General features: G+C 40.1%; 1 protein-coding gene across 1 annotated transcript; it reads left to right on the top strand.

Annotated features, from left to right (window-relative positions):
• Positions 1-7,712: 7,712 nt before the first annotated feature.
• LOC138650962 (potassium-transporting ATPase alpha chain 2-like) lies at positions 7,713-18,920 on the top strand. The gene is made up of 23 exons (XM_069740852.1): positions 7,713-7,845; positions 8,391-8,513; positions 8,596-8,655; positions 9,149-9,352; positions 9,454-9,567; positions 9,644-9,778; positions 9,892-10,009; positions 10,145-10,413; positions 10,513-10,711; positions 10,827-10,936; positions 11,275-11,409; positions 11,500-11,692; positions 11,956-12,131; positions 12,212-12,348; positions 12,491-12,641; positions 12,723-12,891; positions 13,380-13,534; positions 13,730-13,853; positions 13,967-14,112; positions 15,523-15,656; positions 16,466-16,567; positions 16,902-16,993; positions 18,753-18,920. The coding sequence occupies exons 1-23, from the start codon at positions 7,807-7,809 to the stop codon at positions 18,779-18,781; spliced, it is 3,114 nt and encodes a 1,037-aa protein (XP_069596953.1). The 5' UTR covers positions 7,713-7,806; the 3' UTR covers positions 18,782-18,920.
• The last annotated feature ends 494 nt before the right edge of the window (positions 18,921-19,414 follow it).

Below are 19,414 nucleotides of genomic sequence, written 5' to 3'. Positions count from 1 at the left end.
CAACACCAATGCGCTAGAAGAAGGTTTTTAACTCCACCTGGTAAAGCGGACTCTGGATTCGCTTCCAAGCCAGCCGGACCTTGCCTGCCCTGTGATCTGGTGCCCTGGACTGTGGCTGCCTGAAGTCTTCAGTAAACAAGGTAAAGAGACTGCAAACCTGTGTCCTCGTTCTTCACTGCGCCATTCACCATCTTCCATCTACACACCGGGAACCCTGGGGATATACTTCACCTGTGGGAAGTTATACCATCTAGCTGCCATATCATCACCCCAAAGGCCCCTTAAAGCAGCGTCGGTCCCTACTGACCGAGTACCACAGGTAGCATCACAAACAAACTATTCACCAAATCCCTTTAAAGACTTTCCCCTTTTACATGGGTGCCCAGGGCCACGGACCGGGTCACCACCGTGACATCCCCCTGTGAACACCGGACCCGGTACCGGGTACCCCACGGCCCTGGCGGGCAACTCGTAACAGTCTTAACATGCAGATAGCTCATTTTTAGAAATAATAGACTCGTTGCAGTGCCAAAGAGGATGTCCTTTATGGATGAGACAGAGGTTTATAGATTAGATAATATGCAAATTGCCTCTTCAGAGAAAAAGAGGACTTAAACTCTATAGCACCACCTGTTGGACGTAGCGATCCCACCAGTCACTATCAACCGTTTAACGAATCGTGCAATATGACTTCGGGTAAAAGCCAAATCAGTATCAATTCGCAGACACGGTGTTTTGGGCTGTTGGCCCTCGTCAGTGCAAAGCATGAGTACCAATTTGGCTAGGTGAGAGACTCTGGACTGGGGTCTGAGGGGTAAGGTTTCTCCTTGTGGCTTGTCAAGGTAAGGAGGCTTATTTGCCGTGCAATGCTCCTCTGGGAAATTTAATTGCCTCTTAGAGAAAAAAGAGGACTTAAACTCTATAGTGCCACCTGTTGGAAGTAGCGATCCTACAAGTCACAATCAACCCTTTAACAAGTCATGCAATATGACTTAGGATAAAAGCCAAATCAATATCTCAATTTGCAGACACTGTTAGATTAGATAAGTGATTAAGACAGGATACCTATTGTCCCTACAGAAAGTACATCTTGCGAAGCTTTGTTCTCTTCCAGGGGAATTGTTATAACTACAGTAGCTAGCCCAGTCATATGTCTCTGAAAGAACGTTAGAAATATTGGAATTGGTATAGATCCAATAGTGATAGGACATACATTTTTAGCTTCAAGACAAATCAGGAAGATGCATGTTTTTCATAACTGTAACCCCTTCCTATAAGCTGCAGATCAATAGTGGGCAGACCGCTGATAACAGCTATACCATGTTTGGTCTCTGAGTAAAGGTAAAATCGCAATAAAAAAATATGACGGCGATTTCAAACCTCCACGATCATCAGGAGTGAAGTAATCGCATTAGTTGGGAATTTCATAAAATCCTGAAGAGCTGAGGACATTTCCCAAAACTGCCCACATGAGGTCATCATGGGGGGGTATGTGGGAGTAATTCAGGTAATGATAAAAGGTAAAGACACATTATGATCTGTGTTAATGTAGAGAGATATATCAGTGTATGCATGACTCCCGTTCACTGGAAGTTTTAAAATTGAAGCGTTCTCCTTCACTAGGTCGAATCATATCTGGGATCAGCATAGTAAGTTTCTTCTGTTTTATCCATTTTATCTAATATATAATTGCCTAGAATACTACTTCCTGCAATTTGTGCCAACTTCCTGTCCGGAGCTAATGTCCGGAGCTAATGTCCGGAGCTAATGTCCGGAGATAAGTGACGTCAACAGTGTCCAGTGTCTGATTGGTTGCCGCCTGCTGCGAGCGACCAATCAGAAACGTGCCATACTGTGACACACTCCGCCCGCCATTTTGGTGTGATTTTTGAATTTTTACCTCACAGCAAGTTTCTACTGCGTGGAGGCGGGCCCAGTGACGTTGCTCTTCAAGCTCCTGCCGAATTTCGTCAAAAAAATGATAATACCATTTACCAAAACTATATATATTTAGTTGTGAAGTGGTTCAGTGACATTTTCACACCAATTTTGAACTTTTGTTTGGTGTTTTCTCCATATACTGCCTATTATTCACTGACTGTTATACTGAGAGACTGCCGTTTATTAACCTCTTCTTTGCCACATTGGGTATATTGCTCTATTATTTGCCACATAAGGACATTGTCCATTATTGCCCAGCAATTTCTCTGCAATATAAACTGCCTATTTATTAATATCTGCATTCCTGCAAAGAACTATTGCCTATTATTAACTGGCTATTTTCCTACTACCTGACACTGCCTCTTATTAACCTGTTGTTTGCCACCACCATGCTTAAAGCTGTTTAGCTTAGCCAACATGAGCTCTAATAGTAAGGATACTAATGACACAGAGCCCAAAGCTGCTGATGGCGCACGTAAGATTAGGTCTGATAGAAAGTATACTAATAATGCAGAGCAAAAAGACGCCGATGCCGCACGTAAGCGCAAACAGCGTGCTAACAAGAGTACAGAGGATAGATGCAAGCGCATGGACACTGTTAAGTATACTAATGACACAGAGTCCAAAGCTTATGATGGCGCACGTAAGATCAGGTCTGATATAAAGTATGGTAATGATGCAGAGCGAAAAGCCGCCGATGCCGGACGTAAGCGCAAACAGCGTGTTAACAAGAGTACAGAGGATAGATGCAAGTGCCTGGATACTGTTAAGTATACTAATGACACAGAGCCCAAAGCTGCTGATGGCGCACGTAACATCAGGTCTGATATAAAGTATGGTAATGATGCGGAAAGTTGTCGTCTGATGTCTTTCATCCCTCCCCTCATAAGCATGTTCATGGATCCTGTGTAAGTGTACCTTAAATAACAAGAATTGTCAAGAGCTGGTGAGTGCAGCCATTTTTTGTTCTTTCTTACTATTATTTATTAATTGTATTATTCTTACATTTGAATAAATAAAGTATATATGGATTCTAGACTCCCGATTCTTTAGAATCGGGCTGCCATCTAGTTTTATATAACTGCATTATATAACTGTTCTGTCACCTTTGCAAAAATATTTTGTATATTTATAAATTTGTATTTGTATAGCGCCAACATATTCTACAGCACTTTACATTATAGAGGGGATTTGTACAGACAATAGACATTGCAGCATAACAAACAGATCAAAACAGATACCAGGAGGAGTGAGGGCCCTGCTCACAAGCTTACAATCTATGAGGAAATAGGGGAGACATGAAAGGGGGATGGTAACAATTGCTTTCATTGTTCGGACCAGCCATAGTGTAAGGCTCGGGTGTTCATGTAATGCTGCATGAACCGGTTATCAGCCTATGTAACAGTACAGACACAGAGGGTGCATAAAGTGTATGAGAACATGATGCGAGGAACCCGATTATGGTTTAAGTATTTTGAATGGGCCACCCAGGGATAGTTAGGTTAATGCGTTGAGGCAGCAGGCCAGCCTGGTCAAATGTGTTTTTAGGGCATGCTTAAAACTGTGGGGATTGGGGATCGTATTAACCTGGGTAGTGCATTCCAAAGAATTGACGCAGCACGTGTAAAGTCTTGGAGACGGGAGTGGGAGGTTCTAATTATTGAGGATGTTAACCTCAGGTCATTAGCAGAATGGAGAGCATGGGTAGGGTGGTAGACTGAGACCAGAGAGGAGATGTAGGGTGGAGCTGAGCCATGGAGTGCTTTGTGGGTGAGGGTAAAAATTTTGTACTGGATTCTGCGACAACATTGATAGCAATAAGCGTAGATGGAATAAAGGAATTATTACAGATTGTTAAGATGGAAAGCTCGAACTTGGGACTGCTACTCAACACAAAAAAAAAACAAACAAAGCTATTAACTACTGCCGGGTACAAGATGGAGGAGATGAAAGGCGACAAACTGGAAGTTGTAAAGAGCTTCAACCTACTCAGTCAATGATCACTCAAGAAGCAGCGATGACATCGGAAGTCAATAGGAGAATATCTTTGGGCAAATTAACAACGAAGTCACTGGACAAGGTCTTAAAATCGAGGAACTTCACTGGCGATGAAGACACCGCTCATACATATTTTGAAACAAATCAAATCAAGCCAGACATCACTCAAAGCAAGGATCACCAAGCTATGACTTGCCTACTTTGGACACATCATACAAAGAGAGCAATTACTGTTCAAGGACATCATGATCGGAAGAATAAAAAGAACAAGGAATTCCAGCAACCTGACGGCTTGTTACTATCAAGATAATGGCGGAGAAGACCCTGGTTGACCTATTTAGACTTGCACAAGATCGATCTTCCTACAGACCGTTCATCCATCAAGTTGCCATGGCTTGTGATTGAGCAGAAGGCTGTTAAAAAATGTAAAGAAATCCACCCTCATTGCACCATCAGATATTCTACGTACAGTGCTCACAACTGCACCATTACAAAACCAACATTATATTGCCACTTCTGGGTACATCAGGGTCTTCTTGTTTTTGTTTTCTTTGTATATAAATCAATGAGCAATCTCTTCATTTGTCTTTCTAAATCCGAATAGTTTCAATTCTCATTTTTTCTCCAACTGGACAACTATTGTTTCCACTATTTGCCCCTAAATTGAATTAATCATTTGTGGCTACTGTTATTCTCCACTTCCGGCTACCTCTCCTTTACATTCTTTAATATCTGGGAGGAAGAACAGCCTTTTGCACATTTTTACCCTGCTTTGCTTCACTGATATTAGAACCAGCCTTCTCCGGCTATAGATTCCAGTACAACCTGTATCACTATCTGTGTCTTCCCTGCAGGCGACAGGGCTGATTCTCATCATTCAGCTAATTAGCATCTGGTTCTTGGCAAGCGGAGAACACAAACTAGAGAACAGTTGCTCATGAAATCTATTTATATAATGGTGGTTCCTTCAAAGAACTAATTAGGAAGCCCATGTACCAAGCTAAGTGTTCACAGGTGACACTAAAGGTATTCCAGTGATGACAAATCTAGCACAAACCACTTCCTACCTCAGGAAATTACCCATATGATTACATTATATGTGGATTAAGTGTGACTGAACCAAAACCCTAGCTACGCCTCTGGTGCAGTGCTAAGGTCCAGTTCAGGTGGGCTGCTAGGGGCAGCATGGACTAATCATCTCAGGCAGTAGGAGGCCGTATAGAGTTCTCTGATGGACATTCCTGCAACGTCTGGAGCTTAGGGTTCGGACCAGATACCAAGGAGTGAGACTGGTCTTCTGACATCACAAGAGTGGTGGACATTGAATTACGTGAGGGGGGCATACGGCTGGTCCCAGGTGCACTGCCAGAGTGGAAAAGGAGTCCCTGAGGCTGATGGAATCAGCAGGCTTTGTGGTAATCACCTGAATTGTGTGCAGCGGCTCCTGGGGACAAAAGCCTGGAGGATGTGGAGCCTGCAGCCTACGAGTGTGATGCACCCCACACACTACAACACACTCGGACTGGGACACCGTTTAGACAGCAGCTCGGTCATGACTCCCGCTCTGCAGAACTTTACACAGCTGCCAAATATACAACCATACCAATTTCCATTTTGGATGTGATGGGCGCATTGATGGTACATCTTTCAAGAATGTCCAAAAAAATCATCAAGTCTTTTCCCTCTCCAACTGGTCATTTGGTCCAAGTGACAAAGTCAATATCTCAAGATTCAGATATTGGGTACAGATTGAGTTATTTGGAACCGGATGTGTCACAATCAACCTAACGTGACAGAATCTGAGAGATAAAACGTACCCACTTGACTTGAGTGGATGACTACAGATCAAGTGTCATTTATCAACTGTTCTCATCTTCAAACTGATGAGTCACACCATAGTGTTCACAATGACAAGATCGTTTGGGACAATAACTGCTGTATTGTATCATATATGACCGGGGATTCAATTTATTTTCCATATGAGTCACACGACACACCGTGGCTGTTGTGGAGGGCCAAATCAATAGGCTGAAATTAATTCTGCTCAATGTAATTAACATATTAATCATAATTCTTTTATATTAATATTAAATGTATCACTTAATTTGAGCAAAATTATAGCCCGCTATACAGCATAGTTTGAAATCACACACAGCCCCCCTATATGCTATATGAGCACACACACCGCTCCCTACATATAGTATGAGCCCCAATATAGCCTCCTTTTTACAGCATGAGTCCCCATTTATCCCCAGTATTCAGTATGAGCCTCCACATAGCCTCTCTGTTCAGTGTGAGTCCACCCAAAGTCTCTTATAAACAGCATGAAACCCCAGATAGTCTCCCATAAACAGTATAAGCCCTTACATAGCCTCGTATATACAGTACGAGCCACTACGTAGCCCCTATATACTGTATGAGACCCTATATAGTCTCCTATGTACATGCAAACATCACAGACCCATAATAAAAAAAACACCACCTGCCTTGTTCCCGATCCCTCGGCACTCTGCTCCATTCTCCGATACACTATGTGCACAGCTGACATGATGAAGAGATGGCATCGCGTCAGGTGGCTCAGTGGCTCCATCCTCCACCAATGTGTTCACATTTCTCTGTATCCGGTGGTTGCAGATAGCTGTGACAACAGGCGGCGGTGGACGGACGAAGGGCAAGGGCATGGTGTGACCTGTGTGCCACTGCTTTCAGCCCTTCAGCTCTTGATAGACAGGAACAACCAGAGGGCTCCGAGTTCTCGTATATGACTATTATTGGGAAAACTCCATGGGAGGACAGAATATTACTGATAAAGGTGATAGAGCCCACCATAGCTCATAGGCAATTGTTAAATGAATACATTATTTACCAATCGACAGGAAAGCAGGCAACAACTTCGTTAGGAGACGTCTAAACAGTGAGACCTCAATTGATTGCCAAAACGGGGACTTCTGGAGAGTTGGTTGGGCATGCAGACTGCTGCTCCGTTTAATTGATATCTGAGTACAGCCCTCGTATCTCTTGGGTGATCATAGATAAATGTACAACCAGGGAGGAGCACAACTTCCATTCTGGTAATCATTCAGGGGTCACAAAGCTTGATCCATAGAGACATGGTTGGGTGAGAACATGACCGGCTGCACAGAGCCAGAACCACAACCCCATCTAATGGCGGAACTATACTGGAGATTGTGAGCCCGGCCTCTGCCCGACATTGGGGTCTGACCTCACAATTTCTCTGAATGGATGAAGGGGCAAAAACTTCCCCCAAATCTTCTGAGAATAGTTAACGCCGCAAAGGGATCAACTCCATGAAAGAACAGCAAAGCTCCTGTAGGTGTAATATGGAGGGGCCCAATAATTCTGTCTAATTTTCATTATCACAATGTACACTAAAAAAAGGTCTTGGATAATACTATATAAAAATATATAAGAAGCTCCTGAGTTCTATTCTGCCCATTTAAAGTTGCATTGCCCTCTACTGATCTACGATTCCAGGCACGTCTACATTCTAAAAAAAAAATAATTCTGAAATATTTCAATATTATCATTATCATAGCTAAACCCAGCATGCAACAAGGTGCAATAATGAGAACTCACTTTATTAAAGGCCAGCTCTCTCATCTGCACCTTTGTTATCAGCATCTGGATAGTTTTTCAAAGAAATACTGGTTTATCTGGAGGAAACCTCGTGTGGTTAAATCCGGAATGGACTGCACTCATTACCTCGAGGTGGTGACAAAGGGAGGAGCTGCAGAGTATATAAGCCAAGGGTGTGATCCTACAAGGCTGTGGCATCTTCCATCATAACTGACGGAATCTAATAAGATCAGCTGAAGAAGCTTCCAGGTAGCCACTTACTAAGGCAGAATGTCAAGCCATTCTCAACCTAAAATTTCACCTTCCCAGGTACGTGCATTTTACTGTTCTTTCAAAATATATGGAATCTTTTACAGGCTCATATATATGAAAAGAAAAATAAAAATAATATATATATATATATATATATATATATATATATACATAAATACACTATATATATATATATATATATATATATATATATATTTATTTATTTATTTTTTAATTTTTTTTCACATATATGATCTAATAGAGTCCAGACACTAAGATATTTTGCAATATATGTTAATTTATTGCATTTATATTTCTTAAAAAAAATTAATTATACAAGTAGAATAATCAACCTAATCAGTGCATTTTCCAAGAAAAAAACAGAATTAATAAATAAAAACTAAATAGTAGCCAAAAACGGATATTACATATATAATAGATAGATAGATAGATAGATAGATAGATAGATAGATAGATAGATAGATAGATAGATAGATAGATAGAGTTAATGGTCCCATGTGTTACTTTAGATTTCATAACAAATGTTATTGTAAGTAATATCCAGACTTTTTTTCCATCCTGTGCCCTCTTTCCTTCTACAGGAGCCACCTGACATTTACACGAATGAAAAAAAAGAAAAAGAAAACAAGAGTAACATATTCTCAGGGATTAAAGGAAAGAAGAAATCTAAGAAAGTAGAAAACTTGAAAAAGGAGCTAGATATTGTAAGTGATGGATAATTAATACTGAAAGAGTAAAGTTCGATATTTGGAGGTTTGGTAACGAGCAGATCTACTTTTTTTCTAGACCGACCACAAGCTGAGCATCGATGAACTACAAAGGAAATACTCAGTAGATATCAAACAGGTCAGTTTTAAAGGAGGTTTCTAAATTTCGAAAAACCCATTTCCAAAAACTGCTTTTAGGTAATTTTGTGTTAGAAGAAAGCGCTCCATCATCCTAGACTCTGATTGGAGCTAATGGAGTAGATACAAAGCCTTCCCTTCATTCGGGAGGATCTGGCATATCCATGTATTACATGGACAGTCTAGCTGGAGCTAATGGAGTAGATACAAAGCCTGTCCTTTTTTCTGGAAGATCTGGCATATCCATTATTACAGGGACAGCTCATTAATTTAATTGAAGGCTGTGTAATACTTCAAATCACCTGTGGTGGCGCTGCAGATGAAATGGAAACGTGCTGCCTTGTTCTGCCACAGATCGGGGGGATTCCAAGAGATTGCATACCCTCTAACACATGAGACGTTAAAATAAGCTTTCATCATTGTATCGATCCTACTCAGTACAGTAAATTATAAAAGGGTGTACAATATTTTACCAATTGTGTTTTTTTTTCAAGGGTTTGAGCGCAGCAGCTGCTCAGGAAATTTTAGCCCGAGATGGACCTAACAAGCTCTCACCTCCAAAAGGAACCCCTGAAATTGTTAAGTTTTTGATGCTCATGGCCGGAGGATTCGCCATTGTCTTCTGGATTTCGTCTGCATTGTGCTTTCTGGCATATGGGCTTCAAGCTGCCCAAGACCCTACAGTTTCTAAAGACAATGTAAGAAAACCAATATTTTGATTTAGATCTTAGGTTGAGTATTCTGAATGCTGTGGTTCTATCCTGTATGTATTTTTTGACTTATTACTTCACGTCTTTAGCTCTGGTTGGCGATCATCCTGATTGCAGTGGTTGTGATGACAGCTACCTTTGCATATTACCAAGAAGCTAAAAGTACCAACATTATGGCTGGCTTTAAGAACATGGTGCCTCAGGTAAGAAGCCTTACTGTGAATTTGTAGAATGATAATTGATGAGATCTGTTTGTAATACATTTCTTTCTTGATTTAGCAAGCCTTGGTTCTTCGGGATGGTAAACGTAAGGAGATAGTTGCAGAGAACCTTGTAACTGGGGACATCATCTTTATTAAAGGAGGCGATAAAATCCCAGCCGATATACGAATACTTGAGAGTTCCGGGTGCAAGGTGAGAAAAGAATATTAGACAATTTTGCATTCTATACAACTCATGTTAAGGAGATAGAGGAAATCTCTGAAGCCATTAAGTCATGAGAATGACCTGTAACTTTTGATGTGCAGGTTGACAACTCATCCCTCACCGGAGAATCCGAAGCACAACCTCGTGGCACGGAGTGCACCGATGATAACCCTCTAGAGACTAGAAATTTGGGCTTCTTTTCTACAACCTGCTTGGAAGGTGAGCTGAAAATCATGGTATGAAGTTTCTCTAGTTCATAACCTTTACTTCATGTACAAAGTAGAGATACATAAGATGATATGCGTTTGCTAAAGGTCACTAAATCTGGTCTAATATTTCATGCTTACTTTACAGGGACTGCATCTGGTTTAGTAATTAACACGAGTGACCGCACAGTCATTGGGCGTATTGCATCACTGGCCACACAAGTTGGGGACCAAAAGACACCCATTGCCGTAGAGATCGAGCACTTTGTGACCTTGATCAGTAGTCTTGCAATAACCGTTGGCGTAGTTTTCTTCATTATTTCTGTCTCCATGGGATACAGTGCCCTCAATGCTATAATATTCTGCATTGGCATCGTGGTAGCCTATGTGCCTGAAGGACTAATAGCAACTGTAACGGTGAGTATAACATGTTAAGGAACCCGTTATGATCTTATGTTTTGATAAGAGCTTCTTTTGAAACTATATGACCTTTCTAATAAAATGTGTACCCTACAGGTTTGTCTGTCCTTGACTGCAAAGCGTATGGCAAAGAAGAATTGCCTGGTGAAAAATCTGGAAGCTGTGGAGACTCTGGGGTCCACCTCAGTCATCTGCTCTGACAAGACTGGGACCCTCACCCAGAACAGGATGACTGTGTCACATATGTGGTTTGACAATCTCATCCACAATGCAGATACCAGTGAAGAGCAGACAGGTAAGGGCCTATTAATCTTTTGACATTACAAGGTAGATAATGGGATTCGCCACAGCACACCAAACATCTCTTGGGGGATACAAAGGTAACCATTGATAATTGTCTGTCTGTTCAGGTGAAATGTTTGATCAAAGCTCCCCAACTTGGCAAGCACTGGCTAAAATTGCCACCCTGTGTAACCGAGCTGAATTCTGTGGTGATCAAGAAGAAGTTGCCATCAACAAGGTAAATATTCATTTATATATCCTACCTATATGAAAGTGAACTGTGGTGCTGTCTCACAAAAACATCCTGTCCATATGTTCTAGTAGGGTGTATGGATGTAATTATGTAACCTTCTTTATAGAGGGTTTTCTCTTCCGGAGGACCTGGCTGAATTATACATTACATACTTTCCTAGAGAATGTGAGCTGTGCGCTGAGGATTGGGGTAGCCAGACCTACTGGGATCGGTTGATCCCATTTGGAGATGGGTTGTCTTCATAAAACATATCCTTGAGGGTCATTTTGGCATATCCCAATATATAAAAAAAATTAAATCGTATCTGCTTTTTTTGTGTGCAGAGGTCAGTCAATGGAGATGCCTCAGAAGCAGCTTTGTTGAAGTTTACAGAGAATGTTCTGGGAAAAGTCATGGATATTAGAGATCGAAATGAGAAAGTTTTGGAAATCCCATTCAATTCCAGCAACAAGTACCAGGTAATTGATGAAGCTGGTTGTACCTCAATGCCCAAGCCATTTATGGAGTTTAAACTTATTTTCAATTGACTTTATTTTCTTACTTTTTAGGTCTCTATTCATATCCCAGAGGATCCTGCTGAAAAGGGTTACTTGCTAGTGATGAAAGGGGCCCCAGAACGAATCTTGGATAGATGTAGTACCATTATGATTGGAGGACAGGAATTGCCATTGGACGATGAAATGAAGGAGAAGTTTCAAGAAGCGTACATGGAGCTGGGGAGTATGGGAGAAAGAGTTCTTGGTAGGTATATGCAACTTCTCACTAATATTCTGGGGATTTCTACACAACCTGGATTGAGACCTAGAATCTTCAAGAAATTGAGATACTGATTTGGCTTTTATCCTAAGTCATATTGCAGAACTCGTTAAAGGGTTGATTGTGACTTGTAGGATCGCTACTTCCAACACGTGGCGCTATAGAGTTTAAGTCCTCTTAAATTCTGAAGAAGCAATTTGCATACAAGAAATCTTCAAGATTTTCAATATGTCCTGTTTCTTCTACAGGTTTTTGTCAACTAGTGCTTCCTGCCTCCATGTATGGCCCTGGTTACCCATTTGATGCTGAAAGCGGAAATTTCCCTCTCGATAAATTATGCTTTGTTGGCCTCATTTCCTTGATTGACCCACCTCGTGCCACTGTTCCCGATGCAGTCATGAAGTGTCGTAGTTCCGGCATTAAGGTTAGTATTTCCAAACATTGATCATGGCGATACCTAGAGTTAGTAATCTCTAAATATATCTAATCTCTTTTTTATGGCAGATTATTATGGTAACTGGAGATCATCCAATCACGGCCAAAGCAATTGCAAAAAGTGTCGGGATTATCTCAAGTTCTAGCGAAGCTGTAGAGGATATTGCCAAAAGATTAGGAATCCCTATTGAAAGAGTTAATCCTAGGTCAGTACACTATGGCTTTTCCACGCCATATGTTTAGCATAGAAAAACCCAACCAACAAACAAGTTTGTTTTTTTTGTACCATTTTTGTCATCTTGTGAAACCCCCAATTTTTGCATATTGACCTATTTATTCCAATTACAGAGATGCATGCACCATTGTGGTAACTGGAGGTGAACTCAGTGACATGAGCTCTGATGAACTGGATGACATCTTGAAATATCACACAGAGATTGTGTTTGCCCGGACTTCACCCCAACAGAAACTTATCATTGTCGAAGGATGTCAGAGATTGGTAAATTATGTCACAGGTTTTAAAGATAAAAAACAAAAATTGTAACTCAATGGTGGAATATATTATACCTATTACTTTCAGGGTAACATTGTGGCAGTGACTGGAGATGGTGTTAATGACTCCCCTGCATTGAAGAAAGCCGATATTGGTATTGCGATGGGAATTGCTGGTTCTGATGCTGCAAAACACACAGCCGACATGATTCTCCTGGATGATAACTTTGCTTCTATTGTGACCGGAGTGGAAGAAGGTAAGATGGTCACGTTGGGAATGGAAACTTCTCAATCGCTTGAGTAACCCTAGAAAGGTCCTTTATTTTTGGGATTTGTGGGTTAATACACTGGTTTTAAACTAAGTAGTAAGATCTACACTATATATCCTATAATGTTGAGCCAAAGAATAAGGGAAGATTTCAAAGAGAAGGGATTGGATAGTCGTACATTTCATAACTTTTCATCCCCTATTCATCCAAAAAAAAAGTACAAAATTAGATCTAGAGCATAAGATATGTTCTGAAAAGAAAACCTCTAAAATTTATTCAAGATTGTTTAGGAAAATGGAGAAGAGAGGAGAGACTGTGTTGTAGCCAGTTGCCTTACGGCAAGATCATAGGTTTCGGAGAAGAGGGAGAGGAGATTGACCTTCTAAAACGCTGATTTTTTTTTTTTCAATATATTTTTCAAATTTCTTCCTTTCATTTTATTTTTTTATTTGCTTACAAATGCGATTTTCCTGCAGGACGCTTGATATTTGACAACCTGAAGAAGTCCATTTCATACACTGTGACCAAGAACATTCCGGAGGCGATTCCTTTTATGGTCTACGTGATCATCAGTTGCCCCTTGCCCATTGGAGCCATTACCATCCTCTTCATAGAATTGGGAACTGATATTGTAAGTTGACTTTTCGGAATATATTTGTGCTTTTCTTACACGTCTACATATGACGTACAAGTATCTGTGGAGGTGACCTCATCGGAAAGAAAATTTTGTAAATAGCAAGATGTCATCTTTTTGACTTAAGGTTAAATAATTTGCTCAAAGTTTGGCACTTTTCCTAACGACCCCAATTTTATTTGCCTCCCTTAGATCCCTTCCATAGCTTTAGCATATGAGAAACCTGAAAGTGATATCATGCGCTTAAAGCCACGTAACCCATACAAAGACCGACTGGTCAACATGAATTTACTGTCATATTCCTACTTTCACATAGGTAAGAATTTTTATTTTCTTGAAAGCTGGATTTTTATGGTCTCATTAAATGGCTACAAACAAAAAAGTCCCATACCAGGAAGGTTACTCATTTGGATATTATGTGCCCCACAGCTGGAATAGAAACGTTTTCTGGGTTTTTGAACTATTTCACCATCTTGGCTCAACAAGGTTTCCTACCAGTTAGAGTAGTTGGACTTCGAGTCGCCTGGGAAGACAAAACCATCAATGAGCTGGAGGACAGTTATGGCCAGGAATGGGTAAGCATTGGGTATCAAATACCAAGTGATCTATTATTGTTAAACTATATACTTGTGGAAAACTGAAGTGTGGTAGAAATAGTTAATTGCTTTACGAAAGCTATAATTTGTTAAGGGCTCTCAAATTGCTCCTCTTTAGTAAGGCTGTCATTGGGGTCATTCTGGTGGATCATGTGACTTTGGTAATCTGTGTCAGGAGTCACAATTAAGCTATTTTTCCATACTCCGGGCAGTAAATTGAACTTTACCCTGCATACAACGCACTAAGACAAGGTATCTGGACCTTTATTAAAGTGGATTTCCACCAAAATGCTGAAATTGTATGTCAGTAAATTAGATGTTGGAAAGCTAGCCAAAGTTTGGTCAGTAAGTTAAATTTATCTACAGTGATATTACCATTTTTTAGTTTTCTTGTGTCGGCCATTTTGAACAACTAGCAACAGGAAGTTCTACTAATGATTTGAACTAGTAGACCAATAAATGGTTTTGTTGATTTTTAGCGAAAGACACCAACAGTATAAACATTTATCATCCGTTTCTAAGAAACTAATACAAAGGTGATAGCCAATAGGACTCCTCTACCTATTGCAAAATGTTGACAAAAAAAAAATATAGAGAAATTTGATCATCTCTTGAGGGAAATACAACATAATGCCCACATTTTGCCTAATGATCTAACTTTTTATTTGCTTACATATGGCCAATTATCAATTTTGTGAGTAAATCCCCTTAAGGGTATGTGCACACGTTGAGGTTTTTTCACGTTTTTTTCGCGTTTTTTCGTTATAAAAACACGATAAAACCGCATTAGAAACCGCAGACATATGCATCCTATCATTTAGAATGGATTCTGCAATTTTTGTGCACATCATGCGTTTTTTTCTGCAAAAAAAACGCATTGCGGTTAAAAAAAACAGCATATTCATTAATTTTGCGGGGTTTTTTTTTTGCGTTTTTCTCGCTATTCTATGAATTTGGAAAAAATGCAAAAAAAACGCATCAAAACCGCGCAAAAAACGCATGCAGATTTCTGGCAGAAATGTCCGATTTTTGTCAGGAAAATTTCTGCCAGAAATCCTGACGTGTGCACATAGCCTTAAGGTTTGCCACAGTATTTGCTTTTTCCTATCCTTTACTGTCTGAGCAAAATACACAACCTGTCCCTTTTTATGAGAAATGCTTGTTTTGTTCTCCATCTCCGAACTCTTTGGTCCAATTGATCTGCACTTGATGTTGAACAGTCACGTAAACTAGACCTTACATAAAGGGTGTCATTTTTAAAACAATATTTATTGTGTGCCCAGTAGAGAATATAATATCTGGCTTCAGAACATTACATTAGTAACTTTCTTGGAAAAAAAATACTGTTTTACAAAAACTATCCTGTATGATCTCATCTCTGTTTTGTAGACCTACTACCAGCGTCTCACCCAGGAGTGGTACTGCTACTCTGCTTTCTTTATTGGCATTGTGATCTGCCAGATAATGAACGGAATAATCCGAAAATCAAGAAGGAACACCCTGCTTACTCTTAGGTTCTTCAAGTGAGTGCCAGATTATGGTTGTGTATAGAGCGTGAATTTTTACACTTCAGTGCCACGTTACGTCCATTTATAAATATGTTTAAACAGATGCTTCATCCTGGGATTGAATATTATCTATATATTTCATGAACACTTACCCTACCTGGTGCCCTCCATTTGCCTCATCCTCCTACTTTCAAGATAGCTGCCTCAGTGGCATGGGGAGTGCAGTACTAAGTCTAAGCCAGTGGTGGACAGAGACGAGGACTCCTGTGCAAGAACAGTACACAGATCCCTTATGTGTCTGTAACTGAAGCTGCCTGCTGCTTTGCAGGTGTAAGTGGGTCTCTTTATGCCTTGGGCCCCTGTGTGAATGAACAGGTTGCCCAACGGTATGTCAGCCCCTGATCTACACCACGCCATATCGGCCTTTCCCATGCTGTAAGGAAAGGCAGTAGAGGCACATTTTAGACTTGCCACTGCATTTCCCATGCCACTGTAGTGGGAAACTTGGAACCAGGAGGAAAGACACGCTAATCTGAGTAGAGGAGGCAGCGAGAAGCAAGCTGAGGACACCGGACAGGAAGACTATAAATGAAAAATGTATAGTTACTTCTCAGTTACAAGGTGGAAGGTCACTTTGAGGATGGGGCGTAGACAGAGAAGTCAACACAGCTAAATTAAAATGGGGAAACTTCTAAAACTAGCTTGTATCCAGAAATGGATCAAGACATTGATGACAATTATACAGAAGCATGAGGGGCTACAGAAAGGTAGTGCAGAACAACCACCTGGTATTTCCTTACTTTACACTTTTTGTTTCTCTACAGGAACAAGTACATCTTCTTGGGCGCACTCTCACAAATTGCCATTGGAGTAATCGTCTGTTATATCCCTGGGTTAAATTACGGCTTACACTTCATGCCTATTCGGTAAGAATCAACATATAGAAAAGTGGTAGATACTATAATGCAGCAATAATTATCCTAATCATCAACTACTGCTGCAGCCCTGTTACCTTAAGACGGTGCAGCAGAGGTTGGTTGCTCTCCAGCTGCTTCAGGTTGTCCCTGATGCGATTAAATTATAGAATTGGAAGCTGCCTTTCAGCTGTGATGTTGACATTAAAGTATCTGTCTAGTCAGAAGTTTAATGTGCAGTCCACCTAATTCCAGATGTGCCTATGTCTCCTTTACATATCTCACTTTATACTCCCTATTTTTCTTAATCTGGATTATTTGATATCTGTTCCATTATTTTTCACAGAATCCAATACTGGTTTGTATCAATCGGGTTCGCATTTCTTATCTTCGCTTATGATGAACTCCGAAGACTTATCATAAGAAAATTTCCTGGCTGTAAGTACCTGTTTTATGAAAGCTAAGGCTTCTTTCACATTTCCGTCAGTACGGGTCCGTCGCTATACGTCGGGCCAACGTACCGACGGACATTGTGAAATTTCTGCACGAAGTGGGCAGCGGATGCAGTTTTTAAACACATCCGCTGCCCATTCTGAAGTCTGGGGAGGAGGGGGCCGAGTTCCGGCCGTGCATGCTCAGTCAGAAATGGCGGAAGCGACGGACAAAAAAAAAGTTACATTGAACGTTTTTTTGTCCGTCGCGTCTGCCAAAACACGACGGATCGGTCGCACGACGGACATGACGTGTGGCCATCCGTCGCTAATACAAGTCTATGGGCAAAAAACGCATCCTTCAAGCTCATTTGCAGGATCTGTTTTTTGCCCAAAACGATGGATTGCGGCGGATGGCAAAAGACGGAAATGTGAAAGAGGCCTTAGTATAATATCAATGTCGTCAGCTGCACATACATGATGTCTATATAACAGAATATTGACTTTAGACATCTTGATATAGTGGTGTTGATGGCCTCATTGCAGCATGTAGGTCATGAATGACAATCTGCTCTTATGTATGACTGACAATCGTTGTCCAAGATCATCATAGTCGATGCTCACTAACAAGAAATGTATGTCTCCTTATTTTGTCCATCTATGAATTCTTATCACTGGTTTTGGTGAAAATATGATCTAAATGTTTTCATATCTATTCACGACCATCCCTTCTTACAGAATTAGATTGAACATGGTTTTGACTCTTGACCTCTAAATAATGGCTAGTTCTTATCGATATAGTTTAGATATTTTCTTGACCTCTAATTGATGACTTCTTATCAATATAGATTGCACATGGTCACAATCTCTAAATGTTGACTAGTTCGTAACAATATAGATTGCTACTTTCTGCAATATAGATTGAACATGGTCTCAACTTTTAATAAATTATTAGCTCTTATCGATAGAGATTGGACTTGTTCCAGATCTCTGATGATTAGTTCTTATTTATAAAGATTGGACATGGTTCCAACCTCTAATTGATTACTAGTATCTTAATATAGATTAAACCTGATCTCTGCCTCCAATTGATGACTATAGATTGGACATGATCTTGACCTCTAAATGATGACTAGCTCTTATCAATATGGATTAGACATGGTCTCGGCCACTAACTGATGACTACTACTTCTCTATATAGAATGGTCATGGTCTCGACCGCTGATTGATGATTAGTTCTTATTGTTATAGAATAGACATGGTCCAGACCTCTAATTGATGACTAGTATTTATCGATATAGATTGAACATGGTCTCTGCCTCCAAATGATGACTATTGACTAGTTCTTATCGATAGACTGGACACGGTCCCGACCTCTTATTGATGACTTGTTCTTATCTATACGGATTGGGCATGGTCTCGACCTCTAATTGATGACTATTTCCTCTTGCTATAAGCTGGACATACGCTCTGCCTCTAATTGTTAAATAGTTCGTAACTATATAGATTGGACATGGTCTCCAACTTTAATGATTAGCTCTTATCAACATAGCTGGGACAATGTTTCTATCTCCATTAGATGACTAGTTCTTATCGATATAGATTGGACAGCTTTTTGACCTCTGATAGATGACTACTTGTTATCCATAGAGACTGGACATGGTCTCAACTTGTAAATGATTAAAAGTTCAGCAGAAAGCAGGTAGATAAAGAGTTAAGGACAACTTATGAGTCTGATTATTAATTTCCAACTCCTTTTTTTACAGGTTGGGTGGATAAAGAGCTTTATTACTAAAGATCCATCACATTTGCCTTGAAGATTCCTAATTATCGTACGGATTTTTGGACCCCACCTTCCCCTTTTTGTACATTTTGTATATTTGTATAGTTATATAATGTAAATAGGAATACATTTCTAAAAAAAAAAAAGTCCTCATGTATGGTTTTTATTCTATTTTTATTTTGCAAAGACTATCAACGACACGCATATGGTAATAGTATCGTAGATAAAGAAATCAATTACGAATGTGATCAGAGAGCAGGAGTTAGCATTAGTAATATGTAATCAAGTGCAATATAAAGTTACTCACAACATTACAAGAGGGAATTATTTTTCATATGCATTCATATAAAAGGCTAGAGCATCATCATGGAGCAGCCAACAAATACATTGTGGGTGAAAATTCCCTTGAGAGAACTACAACAAAATAGGCTCATCAAACGCAGCATCTGGCATGAAGATCTTAGTATGCTGGTGCTCTGCTTCTTGGTCTCATATTCCTGGGATATTAGTGTTATGTTCTAATGATTAATGTACCTCCATTTATGAAGCCACTAGAGGATTCTGGTATACAACACTAATATAGACTCAACAAACCAATTCAAACTCTCAGGGAGAGTCTTTGCTTGAGGGAAAATCTTCCACCAA

The sequence above is a fragment of the Ranitomeya imitator genome, chromosome 10 (genome assembly GCF_032444005.1).
Source record: "Ranitomeya imitator isolate aRanImi1 chromosome 10, aRanImi1.pri, whole genome shotgun sequence".
NCBI classification, from domain to species: domain Eukaryota; kingdom Metazoa; phylum Chordata; class Amphibia; order Anura; family Dendrobatidae; genus Ranitomeya; species Ranitomeya imitator.
Note: the sequence above shows the minus strand (reverse complement) of the source record. Positions and strands in the feature narration are given on the sequence as shown.